Genomic DNA, 26,776 nt, shown 5'->3' with positions numbered 1-26,776 from the left:
ATTCAAGTTTCATTTATACTTTTAAATTTTGGACATTTTCCACAATTTCCATTCTCAGGCAAATAATTTTATAAGGGTCTAAGCTCTGTATGTCAAAAGCAAGGCAATGATTGTTGCTTTTATTAGTAATAGTAGAACCCAGAATCACAAAAATATTTTGGTGTCTTTGAAAAGCAGAGCTTATCCTTCATGATGGTTACACAGCGAAAGTAAAGATGATGATTTTTACAGTAAGAAAATTTTTCACTCATCTAATCCATTGGAATTTCCCTTGATTTACACTAATGGGGTGGCACGTAAATTGCTTTCTCATGTAGGATCTCTTTAGGAATGAGCAACTAGAACAATCACTGGGACAATGAAGAAGAAAACACAGCTGGAATGAGGACAGGCAAACCCCTGAGCTTGGGAACAATGAAAATCATCCTGTATACTTTTCTGGAGAAATGGGAAGCCCACACCTTAACCTCAGTCTGAGGATCACACATCCTGCATCCACCTCTCGTCCTGCAGCCAGCTGCCACTGCACAGCTTGTGTCCATGCAGCTGAACATTTTAGCTCTCAAAGCAGGCTAGATATGTCCAAGCTTCAAACTGGGAAAGATCTCTGTCCTGTGCTAACTCCAAAACCATACTGGTCACCATCTGGGAGTTTGGGCTGAAGCTCTGCCAGGAACTTGGCCAGCAATATAACCATGTAGTATATTGGGGTCCAGGTCCTAGTTCTGTGTCCTGGCCCTGTTTAGATATAGTACAGTTATGTATACTATAAATTTAGCTGTTGAGTCTAAGCCTTGCCCAAGTTCATAACAAGTATCTACTGAAAGGAGAAAAAAGTTTTATTATTTCAGTTTACTAACTGTGTAAATTTGTTCTTTCAAATATAAAAGTTGACTGCTTCTCAGTTTGCATATCCTAAATTGCACTGTCAGGGAAGCCTGGGAAAGCTCAGAAGATGACATCTGTATCTTGGCCTCAGCTGTTGAAAATAGAGGAGATGACAGTTTTGGGAAGACTGGGATATGTCACTCTTGCATCACTGATACTTTCTTGTCCTTCTCTCTCCTTTCTTCTTGATTTTTATTATTTGAAGAGCTTGTTGTTGTTTCTCATTTTAATAGAGAAACAATCATCCAAAGTACACGAGGGGAAAATTATGAAAACACCTAATATGTATAATTCATGCTGCGAACATTTTCAGCGAGGGCTTTTATAGGAGTGAGATCAGTAATTCAGTGTTGGGTACCTCATATCTATGCTGTTGGTGTAGGGTGAAAGTCTGAAACAAAGTGAGTGGATTCCCAGCCCTGGTGTGCCATTTCATTTCCCTTCCAGCCTCCGCTGTGCAGGCTGAGAGGGTGAGGATAATTAGCCAGCAGAGCAGACTCATGGCATGTGGTGGGCTTTCCATCACTCAGGGTCCTTAGATGATGCTTGGCCATCTTTTCAGAGAAATATGCTCCAGCTCTGAGAGAAGCTATTAGGAACCTCAGGAGGAGAGATTCACGCTCTGTAGGAGGTCAAGCCACAATAGTTCCTTCTGGCCTTAAAAAACCCACCAGTCCACCCACCTACCCAGAGAGGACAACACTTGAAGGTCTGGCCTTCACACCATCTTCCTGCCTAACTCTGCAAGCTGGTGGTTTTTTTTTTGTTTGTTTGTTTGTTTTTTTTTTTGTGGTGTTTTTAAATATTTTCTTTACATTTAGCTATATGAAATAATTAGCCATCTAATTAATCCCGTTTACAAGCTTTGTCGGATTCTTCAGCTGTCAGTCATGCCCGAGCCCCGGGCCGGCGCGGAGTCTTAGCTCCCTCCTTCATCAGCCTTGGTCTCCATGGCTACAGGCTGCATCTGCTGACACCCCACTCTCTATTTACTGCTTAATTAAGAATTTCACGCTCAGCCCTTATCTGCTGCTAAGAACAAGAACACACTGTTAAGAAACTCCAAATTTAGGCTGCTGCACAAGGAAAGCCTTTCTTGTTGTCCTGCCTGCGTGGAGCCTCTTTAACTACCCTCTTGGCAACCGCGCTGCCACCCTTCAATCAAAAATCATTAAATGGGGCAGAGATAATGAGCATGTAGCATATCAAAAGGAGGATGTTTGCTCGGGCTAAGGAGGAAAAGCTGTAAGGGCCTATAAGCAGCCGCCACTTCAAAGGGAGAAGGGGCCGATAAAGAGTCATTTGTTCCTGTTTGACTTATGTAAAAGGTCTGGTATGTCGGAGTCCCGTCTAGCAGACGCGGGTCCCCCCTCTCCGCGCTCGTGTGTCAGCGGTCGGGCAGCTGGGCGCAAACAGCATCAGCCCAAGCATATAATCACTTGACTCCGCGCCCACAATGGGCACTTGTAGGGGGTGGCCGAGGGACAATGGGAAGACAATTATTGCAGCTGCTCGGGAGGGCCATAATTCTTCCTGCCCGAAGTCGCGGGCTCTCGCAGGGCGGAGGGGAGCGCTCCAGCCTATTAGTCATCCCCGCGACTTTTGGAAGCTCCTCGCCGTGCCGGTGGGGTTTCGACAGCTGCTGGTGTTACCACCTCTTTGCAATAATTGTACATTCTGGCAGGGGTCAACTTACTTTTGACCCGCCGCTTTTGTGCCTGTCAGAAAGCCTTTTAGGGCAAACTGTGGGGAAGTGGCAGGGGTGCATTACATCCAAAATTAACGTCGGTAAATACGGATCAGATGCCGGCTCATTCACAAGCAGGCTCCTGAATTCACACAGCCTTTTACTCACGTCTGCACGGGGAGAAAAGGGGGGAGAAGAGGAGGGAAAACCCCGTGACTGAGAAGATATTGTTATTCAAACGAAGTGGGCAGCTGAATGAAGCCACCTTGGCCAGCAGTTCTCGTTTGGGCTCGGGCTTTCTCCATGCCCTTTCCATCCGAAATTGCCTGGCGTCATGCAAGTGTTTGTTTATCTTTGGGGGAGGCAAAAAGGTCTGTCTAACACAAAAGGCGAGAAAATAGACCGTATGGAGGGGATTAAAGGAGTTAAGTTGCACTGATGCTCAGAGTTTTGCAAATTAGGCTTGGGCACTGGAGAATGCAGAGGTTGCTGAATGGGGAGAAATAATAACAATGGAGAATGTTTCTGTTATGTGGGTAATGATCCTATTAACAAAGGAGTCACTGCTACCTACGCGCATGAAACTGTTAACCAGCCCATAAGTCCCTTTGAAAATCGTCTTTTCAGACCATTTTAAAGGATTTGCTACTGAAGACATATAACCCCATGTCCCTGCTGGATGCTGGATGAAGGGGAGACAAGGAAGATTGAGGGATCCCGTGCCAGTCATTTCTACATCATCAGCTTTGCTTTGGCATGGGTCAGCCTTCATAGCATCACTCTGATTTTCTCTGAGGCACCCATAGCCTTAAGAAACCTTCCTCAAAGGTCACTGGTGGGCCCTGAAGTTGTGTGTGACTCTCCAAAACACTGATGGGTTATGGCTCAACCATGTTTGAGGAGCATGAAACATGATGTGACCATGCTGCATCAAAAAAAGACTACTTATTGTAACAAGAATGGTGAAAAGAAACATCACACTGGGACATTTGGGATAGTTTTAGGAGAAATATCCTGTGTAAATTGCAATAATAACATTATTAGCTTTTTTAAGTCTGTTACAAATTTCAGCATATGGTGCCACAGTGTGGTACTGCTCCTTGGTTAAGGTCTCTGGGCAATACTGGAACTGGCTAAAAACCAGAGGGATGTTGATTCTCTCTTGTTCACTTTTGAAATGATTGAACCAATTTCTTTTGGAATGAAACAAAGAGTTGGCTTCCTGCACGTCCAGATTTCTCTTGGCTTTTTCTAATTTTTCTAAAATGAAGGGCTGAACACAAACATTATTGAAAACATCACTGAAAGGATTATCAAACTTTTTATTTACCCCAAGTACATTTTTCAGTAGACACAACTTTTATGGAGATGGGTCATTCTGTTGACTGCTCAAGTAACTCATGTGTGAATTGTTAAGAGGGCCTGAGGCTCAACATCATATTACTGCTGTGTCAGAAGCAGGTTTACAGTTCCCATAGTTCTTAAAAAATAATTTGATTATACTTATTGTCTGTTCTAGATTCCTAAAGAATGATCTCACTTCCATTAGGCTCTGTGGGTTTCTGTAATTGCTTTGTATAGGAGGAAAAGAAGGCCCTTAAGAATGTTTGTTTCTAATATTAAAATACAGAAAATAAATAAACACAGATATTATCTGCAGCCTTATTCCTTGGGGGTAAAGGAGAATCCAAGGTTAAAGACCTAAAGAATGGAGTTAATTCTTTACAGAGGACTGGTTGTGCAGGGATGGGTCTTTTCTTCCAGTCAGATAAAACTCACCCCATATCAGCTGTTTCAAGGGCCAGTTGACCAGATGTGGGCTGCTCAGTGGCCTCCATGGAATGAAATGTCAGTTCTTGGTAAAGACATGCCCTTTGTAATCACAAAATCACAGAATCGTTTAGGTTGGAAAAGACCTCCAAGATCATCGAGTCCAACCTTTGACTGATCCCCACCTTGTCAACCAGACCAGAGCACTGAGTGCCAAGTCTTTCCTTAAACACCTCCAGGGATGGGGACTCCACCACCTCCTGGGCAGATCTTTCCAATGCTTGATCAGCCTTTCAGTGAGGAAATTCTTCCTGATGTTCAACCTGAACCTCCCCTGGCGTAGCTTGAGGCCATTTCCTCTTGTTGCAAGTTGCTTGGGAGAAGAGGCCAACTCCCACCTGACTACAACCTCCTTCCAGGTAGTTGTAGAAGCAATATGGTCCCCCCTGAGATCCCTTTCCTCCAGGCTAAACACCCTCAGTTGCTCAATTTTTGCAATAGACACACAGAGAAAAAACAACCTTCTCCTGGTGGGTGAGCTCCTGCCCTTCTGGCATGGAAGCAGAGAGACCAGAGAATGTAGCAGTTAGAGAAATAAGATGATGAAATGCCCTTACAATCCTGTCAGGGATGCTATTTTGACTATGTGATGTCTGCAGGAGGAATATCATGCCTTCACCTCTACCTCTGCAAATATTAATCTGCTGTAAGCAAGAATCTATGTCCAAGTGTATATGTGTGTATATACATATACATACATATATATACATACATACATACATATATATGTATATATATAATTTTTTTAACATCTCTTCTCACTTTGGTGTCCCCATTATACCGTATTTCTGGGTATCTCCTGTAACAGATCCTCACAGAGGATGACAAAACACTGTCTCCCTGGTTCTCCAGTTTCTAGAGGTGTGTCTCACTGTGTGGTTGATTGTGCTGTCTAAAAAGTTTTGATTTCCCAGTGATGGATGTTAGCCCAATTGATGTTAAATAGCATGGAGCTGCTTGTTATTTGTAAGTCAGGCTATTGGAGCCATTTATCCTCGTTTCAGCCCTTCCTAATATCCACAGGCAAAATTCCGAGTCACTGCAAAGCTGATAAAAGACTGAGTTGCTCCTCCTTCATGTTCACTCAAGGAGCCCTGAACCAGGAGAAAGTTACCAGGACTATCATCCAGAAGGCCTATATTTATGATTCACAGCCCAAACATCCAGGAGGAGCTGTAATAAGGCAGAAAATTGATGAGCCTTATAAAGGTTTTATACAACTAAACCCTGGAGCCTTATAACTGCATTTTGAGAAGAGTCACCTTAATTCAATGTTTACTAATGATGTCCTTCATCTGTATTGCCTGTATCTCTTCCTGTCCTGTAAAACCCAGTGATAACGGACTCAGGAGCAAAACAAAACAAGCAGAAGGACTATACCACTGTAGTCTTGATTAATCCCAAAGCCTTTATCTTTTCTGGTCAGTTTTTAGGAGTATTTGTGGGAAATGGCAACAAAACATGACTGATTTACAACCATTCCACTTTGCACCCCATTGATATAAATAATTGTTGCAAGTTACAAGGCTGTGAAGAATTCTGTGGAATATTCTGGCCCCAATTCCTGCGCTCATGGAGAGTATAAATGACTTAAAATGGTTTGAATTTTTATACTCTGTGGTGGGATGACACTTCCAATATGAGAAATTTTTGCTGTTACCCTGACTCTGGATAGGACTGAGTTAAGTCTTAATGGTTCTTTTCTTCACTATGATTGAAAGGGGATTGAACCTCTTTACGAGGTCTATATACCGTATTGATCATATTTTATGTCTCCTCAGGATTTAGTTAGAACAGATTTTCTCTGAACAATACAAATATCCTTAATTAGATAATTTCAGTCTAATGCCTGCAAAAGTAAGAAAAAAAACCCCAACAAACCTGACAAAATATATTTAGCCAAAAAAGGACAATGTCAAGTCTTGGTTCTCTCCTTTTCCAAAGGCTGATGTACCAGCTTTGGCTCCTGTAACCATAAAAGTGCACAGAAGTGTATTGCCTGAAAGCCACATGAGCTGTGCCAAAGACACTAAATTAGTCTTCATGTCATTCTTTTTCCTCAAAGGTTCACCTTGTGTCCACATGATGGACATGATGCTGTTCATTGTGAGCTCTGTGTGATGATTTGGGGCAGATTGGCTTGACTGATGTATGGATCAGATCCCAGCTACCATTGGGAGAGAAGGTGTCACTGAAGAACAGGGCTGAGGCACCTGATTACTAATTAATCAGACATGAGAAAAACCTCATGGAATCAGTTTCTATTTAATTATGGAAGCCTCATTTGGCATAGGAGCATATGCTGCTAACTCAATCGAGTGCTTTCAACTGACATCAAATAGTAATTATCAGAAAGAATCAAGATTTTTGATTATTCATACTAATTTATTGAACAGTTAAAATTAATGAATCTCAGTTATTTTAAATTTGCTCAGTTGCACTGGGAGAAAAGGAGGGAGGTGGGAAAGGACGGGGTTCGCAATTTAAAAGTGCAGAGACTTGTTTAAAGATAAAGTAAGTAAATTACAATATGGCATGAAATCCCCCCGGTGGGTTGAGACACATACAGGAAAGTTCCTGGCATTTTCTAGAATGGAGGGAAGTTCTGACAATGGTTTCATTGATACAATTCTTCTACATCCCACCAAAAAATCTTCCAACAACATTTTAGGGTCACCATAAGGGGTTGGGCAGAGGACAGGAGATTTATTTGTTTGTCAGAGTGTTTCTATTTTAACCTATGGTTGTTCCAGTCTGGTGACTGAAAGGAAGTGCCTTTATATGCCACTGGAGATGAAGAGGAGTCAGGATTTGAGCTCGGTCTGAAGTAGCTTTCTCCTGCTCCTCTTTGATTTGCATTATCCTGGCCCTTCTCCTGCTGACAATACTCGGGCACAAAGGTTACAACTGTGATAATTGCTTCTGACCCCTTTTCACGGCAGAGAACACAGGGCCCCTGTCTCCAGTCTATAAAGTCTGACTAATTAAAGCATCTCTTTCAGATACCAGATTTTGGGGGCAAAAAAAAAAATCAAAACCTGACTACAAAACAAAAGCTGTAATTCGCTTCTTGAGCCAGTTAATACATTATGCATTCAATGGTGTGATATTGCCTGTGTTGGTAGAACTGCTGTGGATTTATAGTGGGATAAATGAGATTCCAGTTCCAGCCTAGAATTTCTGATTGTTGAATGTTTTCTTTTAGCTATTTCTAATGAGTTGTCTTGAGACCCTCCATGTCTGTAAATTAAAATGTGTTTGTTTAATCCTTTCTCAAAGCACAGAAAAAAAAGGACAAAAAATGCTTAGAAAACGTGTGTAGTAGCTCTTAAAAAAATGTTTCTGTATGAAATGGATAATGATGTCAGGAATTCATGTGTAGCAATTTATTTAGTATGATTTTTTTGTGTCTGTTCATTTGTAACTCCCTAAAATTCTCTGTGTTCAGTCACAGGAGCTGACTTAATTCAGGTCACACTGAAAGAGAAGGAAAGAGTGGCTTTACCTACCCCAGGTGGGTGACAGTCTGTGTCAGAAAGGCTTGATGTGGGAGTCACACCATTTCTTTTTTTATGGCTTTTTCAGGAATAAATTGCTGTTTTTTTACTTCAATATTTTGCACATCTATCAACACAAGAGAGATTCTTGGTATTCATTTAAGCATTTCATTGAGCTATATCTACCATTGCTCAAGATAAATGTGTGATTCCACAGTATAAAAGACTATAAACTTTTACTAAGAAATACCATGGCAGATCAGAAAGGTCATGGAGAATGTAAGACTACAGACTATTTTAGTGCTTCATGGTCTGACATTACTGCAGAGTTTCATGTTGAGTCAGACAGAAAAATACACCAGAGGCAAGGGAAACCTCCAAATTTTGGTATTAATTGCATAGCTACCTTGCTATGTATTAATAACAATAGTCTTTTAAGTGAATTTAGAGATATTTTTGCAGAGTATTTCCCCCAGAAAAAACAAGAGATGGAAAAACAGACCCAGCCTTAAGGAACTCCATAACGATTTAATTTCTCTGCATTTCCCTGTGTTGGCAATGGATGTTTTTTCTACTCCACAATGTTACTGAACTGGGTCCAGCCTCCAACACTTAGGCATGAGCTTACTCCTGTGTTTTCAATACCCAGTTAAGCCTTCCTCAATGAAAAAAAATGCCAAAATTCCTTTTACTGTGGTAGGACAGACGTAGGTGCTTGTAGAGGCCTCCAGAGGGAGGCCCTGCCTGCATTACTTTAGGATTTACTAAACTTAGTGTGCAAGATTTCCCCTTAAAGGCTTTCCTTCCTCTCTTGGTGGCAGAACAAACTTAGGGGCAATTAATTTATGAAGCCTGGATTGTTAGCTCTCTAAAACAGAAGTGCAAGTCAAGCACCTGGCATTTTGTAAACTTAATTTATTCCAATATTTTCCTAAGGCTCAGGAGTTCCCTTTTGGATTTAACAGAAAAAGAAATCTTTGGGGAATGAGCTGGAGTTGCCACATGCCTTGGTCAAGCTTCTTTTCCAAGGCAGCTCTTAGTCACCCCTTGGAATGGGAAGACTCCTGCTTTTCTGAGTGCTAACAAACTTGTAAGAGTTGATCACTCATTTTAAAAAATCTTTCATACTTTGGGAACTTGTGGAAATTCCTATGCCCTGGGAATTCAATCAAGCATCTTTCTTTGAGCACGGAACATAACAAAGAGCAGTTAATGTTGCTTCATCAGTGACAGGAGGATGATAATGTCAAAGATGCTCGATTATCAAAGAAATGGTAATTCTTCCAGCTACTGAGTATTATAACTCTCTCTTTGTATTTCCTGTTTTGTAGATCCTTATGATGCTGTCTTGAAGTGGTCACACCCAGAGACATGGCATGATGTGGGAAAAGGCTGGGGTGGATCCAACTGCAGCATCCCAGGCCCTGGGGAAGATGTCATCATCCTGCCTAGTACGTAAGGAAGGAAAGGTGTTTAGTTCCTGTAGAAGGGCTGGGCTCTGTCTGCATTAGGAAGTATATTTGTGTTGTAACATGGACTCCTTGGCACTAGTGGGCATCCAAGTGTGTGCAGGACACCACACTTGTTCCTTGTCACATGGAAATCTTGACTACAGTGCAAAAATGCAAGTTTTGGAAGAGAATAATACTTCTTTTCCATTTACATACACACAAACACACACACAGTCATTCAAGCTGAAGTATGTTCATGAACCTTGTTTGAAGAACAGAGAATTTGCAAGGCCCAGAACCATCAAGTCACAAGGAGCTCATCTCTTGACCCATCTCTCTGTGTTTTGAGCAGGGATCATATTTTACAGTTCCACAATGGTACCACCTTCCAGTTTATTTTCCTGTTATAATTCCCACTATCAGTGATAATCTCTCAAACCATTTGCCGTGGATGCCTCCAAGATGTTTTAGGTCATGTCTGTATTTCAGCTTGAGTTACATGTAAATCCCAGCTCAGCTTACAACATCACTGCAGGAAAACTGAATTCTGGTGAATATATTAGGCAATTTGCAATGAAATCTGGAGTAAAAAGCTTGTGATAAACATTTTATATAAGAGCTGACCCTGCTCTGATGAGGAAGTTGGACTAGATGAGGTCTTGAGGTCTCTTCCAGACATAATGATTATATGATCCTATGAATATTGTGTGGTTGGTATCTGACATGTTCTAGGACCTGGTACTGACTCCTCCTGGGTGGTTTGAAACCAGGCAAGTCACTCTACCTACCACAACTCCACTTCTGGAAATGGGGATAACACTGCACCATGTCTATTCCTCTTCACCTCTTTTTGGTTCATGGCCTTTGTGGAAGGTAGTGTTTGGTTTGGTATTTTTGTGTGGAACCTCATTCATGGTTAGGACTTCTCTGATCTATGTCATTAAAATAATAGATATATATATTTTCAGGTTACATTAAGAATTATGATCAACCTTCAATGAATACTTAGTTTAATCTTTGATTTTCTGGTTAATATGAAAAGAAAAACCACCAAAACCCCTATGTACTTTTTTAAAAAATGCTTTTCTTCACTTCTGGGGTGAAGTCACATTGAACTGAAGAGTAGATAATTTATATTTTCTGATTAAATCCATTTTTCCTGAAAAAAAACCAAACCACAATGTGTGTTTTTTTTCCCAGTTCTACCATCTCACTGGCTATAATACATAACTGTGATTAGGTACTAGTTCAATGATGGTATTATGTAGAGCTCCAGGGCTCAAGTCATTTGTTTATAGGATGATACCTTGTGCTGTTTGAAGCACTCCAGGATCATCCTGGCTAAGCTATCAGACAGCTCAGTTCCTACTCCATTCTTACCTCTGTTACATTTGACCTCTTACGAAGCATTAAAGAGTAGGATATTTCACATATGCTTTGCTCTCTTTTGGATCCTCTTGCCATGGTTGGATTTTGCACACATGTTTTGGCATATTTTGTTTTTCCTGCTCTCCAAGAACAAGGCCAGAGACTACACCAGAACATCTGTCTCAACTTCTTGTGTATCACATTATATCCAGTTCACCAATATCAGCCCATGATTGTCAAAAGCCCATGAACATTTCAGTCTTCAAAATCATGTGTCAGGTGCAGATATGAAGAGACACAATGGTAAATCACAACTTACACAGAAGCAGGGAATAAAAATTGAATAAATAGATAGGTTTGGCCAAGAGTTTGGAGTTCTGTTGTTTAGATCAGATCAGGAGAGAGGAAGCTGGATGCTGAGATTGTGATGGTCCTTTAGTGCAACTCACCTATGAATAAAACTCCTCTGTGTTTCCTGCAAAGTTGAGGCACAGGAGCATGTCCAGAGAAGGGCAACAGAGCTGAGAAAGGGTCCGGACCACAAGAAGTGACTGAGGGAGCTGAGAGAGGCTCAGCCTGGAGAAAAGGAGGCTCAGGGGGGACCTTCTTGCTCTCTGCAACTCCTTGACAGAAAGGTGGAGCCAGGTGGGGGGCTGTCCCTTCTCCGAAGGAGCGAGTGATAGGACAAGAAGAAACAGCCTCCAGTTGCACCAGGGGAGGTTTTGATTAGGAACAATTTCTTCACTGAAAAAGTTGTCCAGTCCTGGCACAGCTGCCCAGAGCAGTGGTGGAGTCACTGTCACTGGAGAGATTTAAAAGACGTGTAGATGTGGCTCTTGAGGACATGGGTCAGTTGCGGGTTTGGCTATTCTGGGTTAACAATTGGACTCAGTGATCTTAGAGGTCTTTTCCAACCTAAACAATTCCATGATTCTATAATCCTTTCAATAAAATACTTATTCTAGCTGCCCTGTGATGCTGACCATGGCCTTTGTCACGTACCACAAGGCCCTTCATGACTAAGCCGTGCCTGGAGCGTTGCTCATTTCTGCCCCCAGCCCAGTCCAGCCCAACTGATCTAGTTCTGGGACTGGAGACAACACTGCTGCATCAGCACGGTGGTGCACCAGAACTAATTAGCTCTCCTGAGAGGCAAAGCTCATTAGCTCTGGCCTGGCACTGTGCAGCATGACCCTACAGCTTTTGGGGTCAAAAGTAATGTCCCACGAATTTAGAGCAGTGTTGGTTTGGTCAGTTTAACTGGGGCATGTCTGTGCTGCTGGGTGAGGTACAGGGATTCTCCCTAACATATTGGTGGCTACTAGTTAAGAGGCAGCAGGGTAAAGATTGGGCTATTAAATACAATCTGCATTTTACCATGGGCAGGAATGGAATTGAGGGGCCAGGACAATAATATCTGCCCAAAACCAGAACGCCTGAGCAGCAGGATGAGACCCTTGGAGTTTCCAGTTCTAAATCACCTCCTCAGTGCAGGGTGCTCCAGAGTGTACAATAAAACTGTCCCTGCTCTTCAGAGGGGCTTTACTGGTCAAAAAAACCCCACAACAAAATGCATAATGGATTAAAAAGAAAGAGGTAAGTGGTAACTGAAAATGCACTGCCTGCTAGGACAAGAGGAGAGCCACACTGTAAATCTTCTTCCTTTCAGCAATAAGCATGAAGGTGTGTTGGTGGAGTTTGGGTTGGATATTAAGAAGAGGATCTTCACCCAGAGGGTGGCTGGGCACTGAACAGGCTCCCCAGGGCAGTGGGCACAGCACCAAGGCTACCAGGAGTATTTGGACAATGCTCTCAGGGACGAGGTGGGATTGTTGGGGTGTCCTGTGCAGGGCCAGGAGCTGGACTGGATGATCCTTGTGGGTCATGAACACAAACACAAGCTATCTATCATACCATCTACATTGAGAGGATACTGTTCTGTTGTGTGCCTGCCTATTCTGATCATCTTCCCTCTATTTTATTGCTGCTTTCCCTCCTCAATCTTGCTGGCTTGGATATGTTGAGGCACTTACTGTCATTGGAGTCAACAGAGTGCAGGCCCTTAAATTAGAGTCGTGGTCCTCACTGGTGGGATAAGGGCCCTGGATTTGTTCTCAAATAAAGGTATTTAAAATGCAGTCAGGCAAGATGAATTTTTTGTCTATTTCTCACACTTTGCTTTGCCACCACAAGTGTTTGAGCTTCCAGTTTAAAGAAAGTCAACCTCGTGTTTGGACCCAAGATTTCAAATGAAATCAACAATTTTTAAATTTATGTTTAATTGTAGCATTTTATGGATGTGCCCATTTCCACTGGTTTGTGCATGACCTTCTAAAATGAGACTGACTCTAAATGGCTACAAAAAAGTGAGAGTTTGCTCTTGTGAGAATAAACACCCTACAAACCACCCAAACTTTTTGCTGCCCTGCACACCCAAATAAGTTTTTGTGATTCACTCCTGGAAAGATGCAGCTGAGTTTTACCCCTTGCTGTCTTCTGGTTACTTAAAATTCTCTTCTGGTAGCCACCTATAATGATTTTCAGGTTGAAAGCCTACTTTTAGTATACTGTGCATTACTGGGTTAGTCCTTTCAGCCCCCAAAGAACAGTTTTAGAGTTATAAAAGCAAATAATAGATGTTCAGCACTTGTTTTTAGCATGAGGAAGTGCAGGGGAAGATTTTGGTCTGACATTGTTAAAATCTCTGAATGAACGTGGATTCCTAGAGTTCACTGAAGAACTGGGCCACTGTCTAAATTTAGCTAATGAAAGCTTTAATTTGCTTATTTAACAAAATAAGCAAAATCACATCTTTAGGGCTGCCTCATGGGCTCAGCATATTCTATGATTCTATAAGTTTGAAAAGGTTAAAAATACCTCTATTAGCAAAATATACATATTAGAAACCAGGTTTTTGTGCCGTCGTTTGGTGTATGCTTGACACGTAGAGGATGTGATTTGGAGAGTTTGTAAACTGGGATTATGTACCAAGCTATTCTTTTTTTTTTTTCTTTTGGCTTGTTTTGAAAGCATTGGCGAGACTTCAGGATTTGATAGACTCTTAGTACAAAGATGAATTTCACTTGCAGCGGGGTGGGGCCCTCACGTTAGAGTGGTTTTTAGTGTTGGTGTGTTACAAGTCCACTCAGTGTCTGGCTCCCCAGCAGATACAAGTCTCTTCCAGCCTGATCTGGAAATCCTCAGCTCAGGCTGCCACAACTCGTGACTTAATCTCTGGAGGTTCATCCTCCAGAGCTGCAGCCATCCCACAAGGACTTCTCACATGCATCAGGCTTCAGCAGTCACACCATCTCGCAAAACAAGCTGCAGGAGTTTAGTCATGCCCTTCCAGCAGCCAACAGTGGCATTAGCTTCCCAAAGCTCTCGGATTTTCAGGGCTTTGGTTTATGGTTTTCAGTGTGACACACTCCTGATGCAGCGTGCTCTGGGTGGAAGGAGAATGTGTTATAATTCCAAGCAAAGGAATGCTGTTTTGAAGGCTATTGACATGATATCATGTAGCCTCCGGCAATTTCTATCTCCTTTTTTTTTTATTCTTTTTTTTTTTTCTTTTTTTTTTTTTTTCCAGTGGTGGAATTCACTCTGTTCTTCATTTTCTGATTTTGATTTTCTTTGAAGTTTTCTGTTTGAAGAGATGAATGCTGGAGTACTGTATCTCATATAATAGCTCTCTGTTGTGCCTGATTTCCATTCAATGGCATGCTATGGTGTTTTATACAGCAATGCTGTTGATCAAAGGCATTTTGTGTCATTGCTGGAGTCATTAGTGACTTCTCAGCATTGTATGTCTGCACATTAAAACTCTGCCATACCTGTGAGCTTTTTGTCTGAAGAAAATATATGTACAATGAAATGTAGCCCTGTTTTCAGGCTCAAACTATGGTTTGCTGAAAGTGGTCGCTTGCCACTATAGAAATATCTTCATGGGGGAAAAGCAACTCTGGTTTGTCTTTCTCTAAAAGTAAATCCCTAGGGCTCAGTGACCTAAAGTTTATTATTTTAACTGCTTAGTCATGACCTCCCCCATGAGATAAATGAGCGCATTCTATAAGGACCATGTAAGGAAGTTGTGTTTGAATTTGTTTGCTTTTCTCCTCAAGTGCAGAAGGACTTTTTTCCCCCCCCAAAGGAGTGTTCTGTTGTTTCTGCAGAGCAACATTTCGCCATCTGAGGACTTCACACCCCAAGCATCACACCCCAGAGTGTTGTTCTTTTAAACTGAGGAAACTATAGGCTTGCAGAGATATCTCCGAATGGGGAAATTTCTCACTCCTGTGTTTCAAGGCTCACACATGATTACAGAGCAGTTACAGAGCAGTCAGCATTTCCTTTATAAAACCTTTTTTAGAAAGATGTGCAACTCAGCAAAAATATCTGTTCTAGACTGAAATGTGACATATAAATGGCATGCCTGGGAGCGCTGCTTCTTTTCCTTGTAAAAATGTTTCAGCCCGTGTTTGATGAATATACTTATGGCCTTTGTCAACTGCAGCTTTTTGCCACATTCTTGAGCTGTGATTTCACAAACTAGATTCTCCCCTTCTGTCTGAGAGATACCATTCTAACAACATCTCCCCCCCCATTCTCCTCTCTGTTTCATATCCTCACATACTGTGCCTTCCCTTCACAGCTCTGCAGGGCATGGGACTCTACCTGTCCTGTAAAAAGATTATAGGCAGGAGTTCCTTCATGCCTGTAAAAACATATTAAGTACAAATAGTATAAGATTTAGGGGGAAAAAAGAAAAAAAAAAAAACACTTGCTCCCTAGAGACTTATTACATCTGAATGCTGTGAAAATTTTACATGCTTGAAAGACTTTTTTAGCCCAAGGATGCAGGGAATCTTTTTTGGGATGAGGGGTTCAGAGTAACCATGGGTAGCTGCACTGCTTGGTATAGTCCTTGAGAACAGAGGTCCTGGGCTTTCAGGGTGTCCCTTGCTGATGTCCAGAGAGAAAGAATAAAAAAAGGGGGGCAAAAGGAAGAGCTGGGATGATTGGGTTACAGGGATCAAGTAGGAACATGTATGTAGGAGACAAACAAATCTGTAAGCAGAGCCAGGACCCCAGACCTGAAAACAGAACCTGAAACAGAAATTTCCTTTCCCTGGAAGCTCTTTCAGGGTTGCAAAACTATGAAGCCAAAAAACTAAGAAATGCTATTATTGAAGGCAGCCTACTTATATTTTCTTTCAGTCCACTTGTTAGTGTACTTCATGGGTTTTCATAGAGTCATATTGATTATGTTTACTGCCAACAGGGCTCAGGAATGTTTTTAAATCTTTGTGCTAAATAGTTTGAGTCAGCCCCTAATTACTTATTTTGGGGAAAGGACTTTCCCTGTGCTACCCATTGTGTGGTCATTTGTGTCTTCATGCAAAGCAGTTGTTTATGGCTGCAGGCATAAGAGAAACTGTGAAGTAGCTGATCCACTTCCCAAAGCACTTTGGTTTTTCTTATGTTCCACACCAAAATGGTTTTCAAATGGCCCTTTCTTACCAATCTGTCAAAATCCATTGGAAAATTTGTGTGTTCCTGAATTTCTTCCATTTTGTGTATCTGTGTCTCATAATTAATGCATGTGAGATCAATGAAAATCACAGAAAATCTCTGGGTAGGGTAGGATCAGCTGTCATCATGTTGAAGATTTTCATTTTCTGCAAGCTATTTCTGTGAAAGTCTGGATTAGATCATGTCATTGAACCCCTTGCTAAGGAAATACCTTGTTTTTCATTCTTCCAGGAACAGCCACTGACTCAGAGATGCACCATACCTGGAAACTGTTACTGTTGTCAGTAACAAAGGGGGATGGAAACCACAATTTCAAGGCCTGAGCTGTTTTCCAGAGCAACCAAGAAGCTCTTAGTGACATCAAAGACCATTAGATAGGCCCTGAGGGTGGAATTCACCTCTGTGCAATGGGGTGCCTCTAAAAATACACCATTTACATCCTTCCTCATGTCCTACTTGGAAAGCCTAAGTGGCATTTAAAAGGTTCCCAGGTGCAGATTTGTAGCTTTAGGAAGCAGCAATGATGCTGTCATTGGGCTCAACCCACAACAGCCCCCACTCTGTTCTGCAATATAAAAATATCCTCCTTGCTTTCTCCTTAAGGATCTGAGGGAATGGTACTTCCCCTGATCACTGTTAACTGATTTATTAGAGGAGAATGAGCGATCCTAGGAACACAGAGTGGAAGAACTCATGGTGGACCCGGTGACTGGTTGAACTTGGTGATCTTAGAGGTCTTTTCCAACCTTAATGATTCCATGAACTCTGGCTTCTCATAGACTGTGTTGGTGTAAGCATCCTCCTGAATGGTGAGGAAGAGGTGGGATTTTATACACTAAACCTGAGAGAGCAAAGCCAGGCTGCAGAGAGGGAAAAGCAGTGACAGGGTGTCACTGGAGGGAGGTTATGGTGTGTGGCTACAGCTTGTCAACCTGTTGACAAGGTGGGGACTTTCAGACTCTTTGCACCATGAAGCATGTATTTGATACTGCTGGATTTTTTCACTTCTGTCAATCCCAGAATCCCAGGATGGTTTGGCTTGGAAGGGACCTTAAAGATCATCGAGTCCCAACCCTCCTGTCACGGGCTGGGACACCTTCCACTTGACCAAATTGCTCAAAGTCCCATCTAACCTGGCCATGAACACTTCCAGGCATGGGGCATTTTGTTCTTGGCTTTTTCAAGAGAACTCTCATATTTTTTTCAATACCATGCTGTTTAGACACAGCTTAACTTAGTCCTGGTTCATTGCATTGGGTACTCAAGTCTTAGTTTCATAAACAAAGACAGATTTGCCCAGTGAGACTAATATGTCTCTAACTTGCTGCCCTCTACGTTAATTTTTAAAGGTTCAAGAATCATATGATGAGACTTAAGCATGCAACAATATCATTGTAAATATGATTATTTATTCATTGGTGAGATTACAGTCACCCTATGGAACCTCAGCTGTAGATGAAGCTCTGGTTGTGGATGCTACAAACCCATAAGCCTTACTCTGGCAGTTCTAACCAGCCTGTCCAGAGGAGGCTAATAAGTTGATTAGAGGGATGGAGCACCTCTGCTATGAGGAAAGGCTGAGAGAATTGGGATTGTTCAGCCTGGAGAAGAGAAGGCTTTGGGGTTACCCAATTGCAGCCTTTGAGAACCTAAAGGCAGCCAACAAGAAAGATGGAGAAAGGCTGTTTACAAGGGTCTGGAATGACAGGACAAGTGGGAATGGCTTCAAACTGAAAGAAGCCATTTAGATTGAATATTAGGAAGAAATATTTTTACTGTGAGATACTGGCACAGGTTGTCCAGAGAAGTTGTGGCTGCCTCCTACCTAGGAATATTCTGAAGCCAGACTGTATAGAGCTCTGAGAAGCCTGGTCTAGTGGAAGGTGTTCCTGTCCATGGCAGGAAACTTGGAATAACATGATTTTTAAGGTCCCTTCCAACCCAGGCCATTATATGATTCTATGAAAACCAACTTAAATAAAACAAAACTGAAGCCAAGCTGACATTTTTCACCACCATGCTACACTTTTTGGCAAGTACTGTTGGTAGGCTGCCATTGACCTTAACAGCCCTCTGCTTTGTTCCTCAGACCGGACCATCCTGGTGGATACAGCTCTTCCCCCTCTGAGAGGACTCTACATCCTGGGGACCCTCGAGTTCCCCAGCAACTCCAGCAATGTCCTGAGTGTTGCCTGTGTCGTCGTGCTCGGGGGTGCTCTGAGAGTGGGTAAGTGAAGAACAGCTGTTTTTCTGGATGCCTGGGGTTTATTTCTGCTATTGATAGGGGAAAAAAGTGTGAAGAAAGACTGTAGAGTGTTGCTGTGAGCATGCTGTCCAGCCTGATGCCCTGTAGATATCTGGATATCTGCAATGCAGACACCCAAAATCCACATTAAGCACGATGATTATCCACTGGAGCTAATTACCTATTAATAGCAACACATTACAAATACTGCAGTCTTCACCTCACTCCTGTTTTCACTGTGGCAGAGATTTTATCTGATACATGTAAAAGTCCTCCCTACTACCTGGGGGTTGGTTTTTGAGACAGTAATTCCTCAGGGCAGGACCTACCCTGGTGTTCAGGCAGTGCCTGGTGTCTGTGGGCATTAATAGAGCACTTTTTGTGACACAGAAATATTTAAAATCAACATAAAAAGAGTCATGGAGAATCCCCAGAATGCTTGGAAATCACACACTCTGGTATGAAACAGCTGGATTCAGCACATTTGTGTCTCTCATCCCTCTGTGCAGATGAGCACCAGGATCCCAAAAATACCACCCTGTCCCTACTTCTTGTGGTTTTCAGAGTCCCCAGAGTCACTAGAGCTGTTCCACATTATTTGCAATGGACAGGATCAGTGTTTTTCCATTCAGAAGTAGTTACTCACATAATTGCCTTTAAATATTAAGGTTCCTAAAGGCAGGCATTATATTTACTTGCAGGAATCCTTAGGATGCTGGGATCACATTGTTGATCATTGCTTGACCTTTCCCAAGATTGGTTTCATGAACTTTAAAAAGAGAATTTGTTTGTGTAATCACCTCCTGAGGAAGTCTGCTCCAATATTTGTTTGTTGTTAATCTCAAGGGACTTTTTAGTTAATACAGTCCTGGCCAAAAAAGTTATTTTGCTGTCTTGTGCTTTTCTTTGGAAAAAAAAGGTTGGAAAGCTTAATCTGTGAGGTTAAAATATACATGTATACTTAAAAGAGTGTCAGTCATTTCTTACTTACGCTCCTTTGCACTTTAAATATGGGTTCATATTGGTTTTAAGAAAAAGCATGTGTTCATTGCTAAAAACACTTATTAAAAAAACATTGAGGCACTTTGCTGCACAAACTCCCCTCCAGCACATCTGTGAGTAGTAATGATATTAAAAGCCAAGCAGGTATTTGCAGCTGTTGAGTCATAGTCCAGCATCTTTTGGAGAGCTATCCTTGTTTCAGCTGTTTCAGATGATGGTGGGTAGAGACTCTGCAAGGTTCCCACATCTTATACTGGTTTCTCTGCTTGCTTGTAGAGCTGGGAGTGCATGTGGTTTTTTTTTCCCTCCCCTTCTTCTTTCTCTTCCCCTGTGTTCGAGGCCTTAAGGTAACGTCTTGGAGCCCATCTGTCCAATCCTGCCTGTTCCATGCCTGAAGGAAGGGTTTTGAAGCCCATCTGTCCAACTCCACCACACCCTAAAGAAATCCTGACACAAAACAGATAATGAGACAGTTTAGTAAACAGATTTAATAGATGTGGACATCAACATTCAGCATTGCCTGAGCAGGATCTCAGGTTGGCATCACATGAGCCAAATCCCCAGGTCTTGCCTGTTGTGTAATTTCTCCATGCCCTGTTTTCAGTGTAGCAATCTTTGGCCATGTGCTATTACTTTTGATTCCATGGCCTGGAATAAAGGCTTTCTGATAGAGCCCAAGTACTTTTTTTTTCATTTAAACTGCTAGAGAAAAATGATAAGTTTAGAAATACATCTTATTTGGACTTTGGTGTCTTCCAGAGCTCTTGGAATCTTATCTGCAGGGAAAAAAATAAAGTCAGAAGGTTAAATTAAGACTATAAGTACATAGGGACTGAGTGGTGATGAGAAATATATAACAAATGAAAAAATCAGTTTAAAATTGGAATTTAGGAAACACAAGAACCTCACTAGTTTTATTGAAACAATAATTTACAGGCAAACTGGGATGAGAAAGTACAGTATTAGCTGGGAGATCACGATTCTTGCAACACTTTTGACTTTGCAGGGTCAATCATCACTTTCCTCTTTCATGTAATGATCACAATCCAGTGGGAATTATGATCAACAGAATCACTGGGAGGTGTGAGATGATTAAAGATAAAGAATTCTATCAGACCCCTTGGAAAACCCAAAGTAAAATATGTGGATCTATCCCCACAGTAATTTCTCTGAGTGTTCCTAGGCTTTCATTGTTCTTGGATCCAGGAAAATTTTCTGATTACTTCTACTCTAGTAGTCCAAGCTCTCAGATAAGGAGTTTCTCTCTTTGACTTACACCTTCAAAGTCTTTTATTTGATGGTGATATTTGCAATAAAATTTTAGTAACAGCTTTTACTTCTATTTCTCTGTGTTATCATGCTGTAAAAAAAAAAAACAAACAAAAATCCTGGCTATTTTTCCAGTTTGATTAAGGAGAGTTTGAGGTTCAGAGAGATTAAGAGATTTGCTAAATGTCATTAGCACACCTGTGTCAGAATAAGATAAGCAATTTTGAGTTCTACATCTCAGAGTTGTTTTCCATTCTCAGCTAGGATGATACCATTCATTTTAAACCATAGGCATTAAAACATAGATGATATGTGCAGAATGTGTCCTGTTCCACTGCTGAACAAAGCCCTCAGCTCTCCATAAAGCTGAAGAAAACATTGAACTTCTCTTGGCACAAATTGATCTTCTGGACCTATCCCGAACTCCACTGCACTCAGCTGCTCTTTGCTGGCAGGCTGGTTTTGCTTTTTGCAGTAGAACTTGCCAAGTAATTATCCAGATAGGATTGAATTTCTCTGTTTTAGTTTCAACTTGTCACATTCTTTTTTTCACATATCTCGTGATGGCTGCTTGTCAGTCATGTCACTCATTGGAGGCAAGAAGCCTAAGGTTATCATTAGCTCATAGCTTGATTGTCTGGAGATGAAACCCCAGACAATTCTGATGCCTCTTGTCTTGCTTGTGGTAAGAGCTCTAATACATATACTCAGCTTCTTTTCTAGGAAGAACCCCCTTATTGACTTCCCAAAGGGTAAATCACTGTATTTCATGAAATGGCCATGTGTTAGTATTGATTAATGCTCAGAATTATAACAACAATTAGGGCACCAGTGAGTTTCACCAATTTGCTGTCTTTTCCAACTTCTCTAGTTCCGTGGGACCCACCTTCTTTATCTGTGAGCTGAGTCCCATCCTGCAGTCACGTATCACCCCTGCACAGCTGTTCAGCTTGTATGAAGATGGAACAGTGCTTGTGTGTTGAAAGCAATTTTTCATCTCTGATAACAAAAAAAAAAAGTTGTTTGAAAAGCTGATTGCATCATCTGAATCCCCTTAAATTAATAGCTCAACCTCTGGGATTTTGGCTTTTACCCTTTCCAAGTCACTTGGTTTCTTTTAACTGATCATATCATCTAGGGAAGGGATTTGATTCACAAGTTTAGGACACACAAATTTAGATGTAACATGTGGACATCATCATGTGAGCTGCTGTTCCAGTAGAGATCTAACCAATACAGCCAGTGGAGCCCCTGCAGTCAGTGGGACTGTTTCAGGCAGGTATCTAGAACAAATCTCCATTGGAAACATCTGTATCAAGAAAATTAAATGTAGGTATGTGAATCTCCCGGGAAATAATGGTTCACTTGCCAAACTGTAAGGATTTTCTATCATTTTGGGCACACTCAGATGTTCCACCAGCAGAAGCCTCCAGCTTCTGCTTAAAAAGCCACTGTTCTTTCATCGATCCCTGTGGTATCCTCACAGAGAGGATTTGGAGTGCACTAGGACTCTCAGGTGCCATCCTACACATCTCACTGCTTATTCCTTGGACATTCATCTCCCACTTCTGGCTGCTACTGGTTCCTGCTCCACAATTTACTGTCTCTGAGTTTTTCTTTTTGTTGGTCAGCACTACTTGTAAGAGGCGACCAAGTGAGGTCTCCTGGTTTTCGAGATGCTTTTCCAGGCTTCTTTGCAGAATGCAGGCTGAACACCTGACAGAAGGAAGTTCCAGAAGAACCAACAGTAGGTGACTATCCAGCTGTGTACTGACCATGAGTAAAATCTCTTCACACTTCCTGGTGACAGTATGTCACAGTTTTCAAAATAGCTGGGTGCATAGTGTCCAAGAAGTTTTAGATTCAGGAAACAGAGAGCTGGTATTGGAGATGGTCACAGCAAGATACTTAGCAAAGCCTATTTACCAAGGGGAGGGAGGAGATCTTATCTCAGAGATTTCCTTGCTCTTATGTACAACAGCTGTTACAGAGTGTTATGTTGTGAAAAAAAGAGAAGGCTAAAAGGGAGGAAACATCCACTGTTCTAGGAAAGAATCGAATGGGTTTTGCTATGAAAAAACAAACAAACAAACCAAAACAACACAGCAAAAATCTCTCAGGAAGAACATCTGGAATAAAACTGAAATACAAAAACAATGGAAAATGCTTTTGAAACTCAACAGCAAACTAGATCCAGACTGCACTCCAGAATAAGTGAAAATCTGAACAGAAAAAAACACATTTCTATTTCTGTTCTCCTTCTTTTTTTCCCACATATTTTCACACAGTAAGTTTTCTCCTCTCCAGATGTTAGACCTGATTAAGGATTAGGAACCAGCCTCAACCATTGTGCAAACAGATCTGTGCTGCAATCCAGGCAGATGCACCTCACACTTCAGGAAAGTATGGAATCAGTGGTGACTTTATCAATATCACAGGTTGTTTCCTAACAGGATTATTACATATGTTTCTGGGATTTTTTGCACTGTGCAGAGCAATTGGAAGAATATGTGTTTGAGGAAGGCCTGGCACTGTCTTTAATGTCTCTTGACCTTTTCTGCAGATCTCACTAGACATTTCCACCAGCTTCTAGTAATTTCCACATTGCAATTACCTATTTTCTCGTTCTCTGCCAGCAGTGCCTTATTATCTCACCTTCTGAGCAACCAAGTTGCTCATCAAATTGTTGAGCCTTCCAGTTGTAGTAGGATATGAAGTGGGATACAGCTCTGTGCATCTCTTGTGCAGGATGGGTAACTCAACAGTTTGATGTGGTCTTATGTAGGACTCATTCACCACAGCAAAGGGGGGCAGGAAACCTGAAGTTTTCACATCCAAAGTTCAAAGATGGGCACTTAAAACCAAAATCCTTCACTGATGTGTTACAGAGATCATGATTCCCGTGTTGATGGTAACTTGGTAGTTTCAAGAAAGCTACTTGTTACCTATGATTTCATATGCCAGTTACTTTGCAAGGTTATAAAACTTATCCAGCACCAGTGACTCAATTATTCTGGATTTATTATTTTGGATTTCCCTATGAGTAAACTGACATAGCTGCTGTTTTCATATCCTCATTTTCATGAGCCAGTCTGTAGGGTTGAATTTAGACTAAGCCAAAGTGTGTATCTGAGACCTTACTCAGCTTTTCCCTTTGATTTCTTTGTTCTCCATCCATCCACAGAGAGATGGATGTTGCCTTGTTATTTTGAACGCCACAGAATCACAGAATGATTAAGTTTGGAAGGGACAATTGTGGGTCATCTGGTCCAAACTCCCTACTCAAGCAGGGTCGCTTATAGCATTCTTCACTTTCTTTCCTAATTCTTCACTTTCAACTTATTCGTTTTTTACTGTCCCACCTCTTTATTTTTCTTTTCTTCTCCTCCAATTTGTGTCAACCTCTCTGCTTACTTTCAGTATCTTCACACTATTCTGGGTGACTAATAAAATGTCATATGCCACAGGGCTTGCAAGACCAGACCTGTTTGATTCCATGTCCCCATTCCAGTCACTCAGCCTGTAATTTAGTGTGTGCCATGTTTGTGCTGTACCAGCATAGTGTGTTAATCACAAAGTTTTGTGCTACTAAGCCAAGTGCCTTGGAGAAGCCAATTAAACTATATCAAAGCTATTATCTTTATCAACTAAACCTGTAATCTCATTAGAAGGCGATAACAAGGAAGTTTCACAGGCCCTTTTTTCTACAAAAGCAGGTTGATTGGCATTAATTATATCATCCACCTTTAATGATTTATTAATGGTGCTCAGAGTTGGACATTCCATTTTTATTTATTTTTCCCCTAGAATCAGTGTCAAGTTGACAGGCCTGTAATTACCTGGGGCTCTCACTTTTATCTTTGTTTGAAATATTGGCACAATATTAGCTTTCTTCAAGGGCTCTGAGACATCAAGAGTGATCCCAAACTTACTGAAGAGTCCTCCTTCATAGTCCAATGAGTTTCTGGGTAAACTCTTCAGTAGCACTTGCATTTAAGTTACTGAAATCCATTGATTTAAAACCATGGAACTAATAATGACAATAAGCAAGTATTAAGACTATTTTTGTTCTAAGTATACTTATAATAAGTCTGATTTTTCTACTAATGGACCACTCCTGTGTTCTTTTGTGTCATTTACCATTTACAGTTTCCAGAAACTAAAACATTTCTGTGAATATTATCTTCCCTTTTTTATTTTCTTTTTTTCTCACTCTGATTGCATTTTTGGTTGATGTGCTTATTTTTTTGACAAGGGTAACATTCCTTAACATATTTGTTTTTTTGGACTAAAAATAAAAATAACTTAACTAAATGTAGATGTAATTCTTTTAAGGGAATAATAACTTCCAGTTCAGTCCTACAGAACTCCAATTTCCAATCCTTTGTATGTGATTGTTAAGTTTGGAAGTCTATTTAAAAATGGTATTAAAATTGAGCTGAGAATTGGATATATTACACGGCTGGTTTTAAGCAACTTAACTAGAATAGTAAATGTTTTGTAACCAGAAGTAAAATAATAAAACCAATAAAACCAGCAACAGCAATTTATAACTATAATTAATATTAATCCCTCACTTTAAGGGAGCATCATCATAATCAGGAAATTGTAATTGTGAATAACATGGTAAGATTGACATAAAGGTCTCCAAACATTTTTGTTGAGCCTTTTTTTGGTTTCAGCGTAGCTAATACTTTATCTCATGGGGTATGGATGACCTGAGGATTGGCAAAGGTATGCTCAGGGTGAATATTTTAAATCACAACTTGCTGTGAGGGTGAAGCAGGAAAACAATCACCCTGCATACAAAAATAGACACAAGTGTCTCCATAACTCTGCTGCTGCTCTAGGTGGGTATTTGTTTAACCTCGGGCATCAGTGGCCAAAGTGTGTATCACTTAGATCTGTTTTGTGAAAGCATATTTGGATACAGCCCAATTCCCGATTTTCTCCTCTTCACACCACAGTTTTGGGAGTTTAAACAAGAAAGTCAAAGATGGTTTGGGTGGACGATGGACATTGTAAGATAATCCCCTCCATGTCCCCAGAGAAACACGAGCTCACTGGTGGGAGATATATTAGATGGGCAGCATGCAAGTCTTGTACTCTTTACCTTTTACCCATTTAAAAGCTGCATAGAAAATTTAAATATCCTCAGATATCACTCAGACGCTGGTGGGGAACAATGAATTGTTTTATTGATTTCACTTAAATAAAAAAAAAATACTCTTAAAGCAAAGTGTTTCTTTAGGATACAAAATCAGCTCTCTTTTCCAAACTAGTAATTTTTAAATATTAAAAGAACATGACAGGCCAGCTAATTTTGTACAGATATGTATATATTTTTTAGTTCTACATCTGCTGCAGTTTTCTGTTGCATAATTGATTTAATCTCTAATTTTAAAGAAACGCTGAACTCCTTTACTGGACTCCGCATACATTTCTCCAGGGCAAAAACTGTCCTACTTTTTCCTCCTTAGTATCTGTTTAGTGCTAGGCCATTTTCTTCTGAAACTGTAAACTACCCTTGGTGAAATAAATGAAGGCAAAATTGGAATACAATTTACTGTACAGAATTATCACCATCGCACACCCCAAAACTTCCTGGGCATTTTCTTCTTCCCTGCTCTTTTCCCTCAATCCTTCCATTGGTCTGGGAAAAAACGTTTTTCCCATCCTTGCCACACAAATTACCTGAGAACTGGTGAAATTGTAAAGGAGCAAAAAGGCAAAAATAGGCTGAGAAAGGAAATGCTGATTCAGCCATTTAGATGTTTGTTGAAAATTGGATTTACACAGATTTCCCCCCTAATTCCCCCATTTTCAGCATTACAAAAACCATTGATGCCTCTGTGGTGGATTGATGCTGTTCTGTCTTTATTGCAGGTTCTTTTCAACATCCCCTAGAAAGGGATTTAAAGCTGCTGGTCCTTCTTCGGGCATCTGAAGGGATTTACTGTGATCGTCTGGAGGGTATAAATGTCCACCCAGGGAATATTGGTATGAA

General features: G+C 41.1%; 1 protein-coding gene across 9 annotated transcripts in view; it reads left to right on the top strand.

Moving 5' to 3' along the window:
* Positions 1-26,776, top strand: part of PKHD1 (PKHD1 ciliary IPT domain containing fibrocystin/polyductin) — a 260,769-nt gene that overhangs the window by 149,043 nt on the left and 84,950 nt on the right. For all 9 annotated transcript variants that reach the window (XR_007908532.1, XR_007908562.1, XR_007908540.1 and 6 more), the window contains 4 exons: positions 7,854-7,919; positions 9,234-9,353; positions 18,343-18,480; positions 26,656-26,769. Coding sequence is in view for 5 of the 9 variants with exons in the window: in XM_051812579.1 (XP_051668539.1) it covers positions 7,854-7,919; positions 9,234-9,353; positions 18,343-18,480; positions 26,656-26,769 (438 nt within the window). In the remaining 4 variants the exon portion in view is untranslated. The remainder of the gene's footprint in view (positions 1-7,853; positions 7,920-9,233; positions 9,354-18,342; positions 18,481-26,655; positions 26,770-26,776) is intronic.

This window comes from Manacus candei, unplaced genomic scaffold, assembly GCF_025592945.1.
Source record: "Manacus candei isolate 608988 ecotype Guabito, Panama unplaced genomic scaffold, ASM2559294v1 h1tg000007l, whole genome shotgun sequence".
Taxonomy (NCBI): domain Eukaryota; kingdom Metazoa; phylum Chordata; class Aves; order Passeriformes; family Pipridae; genus Manacus; species Manacus candei.
This window is presented reverse-complemented; position numbering and strand designations above follow the sequence as displayed.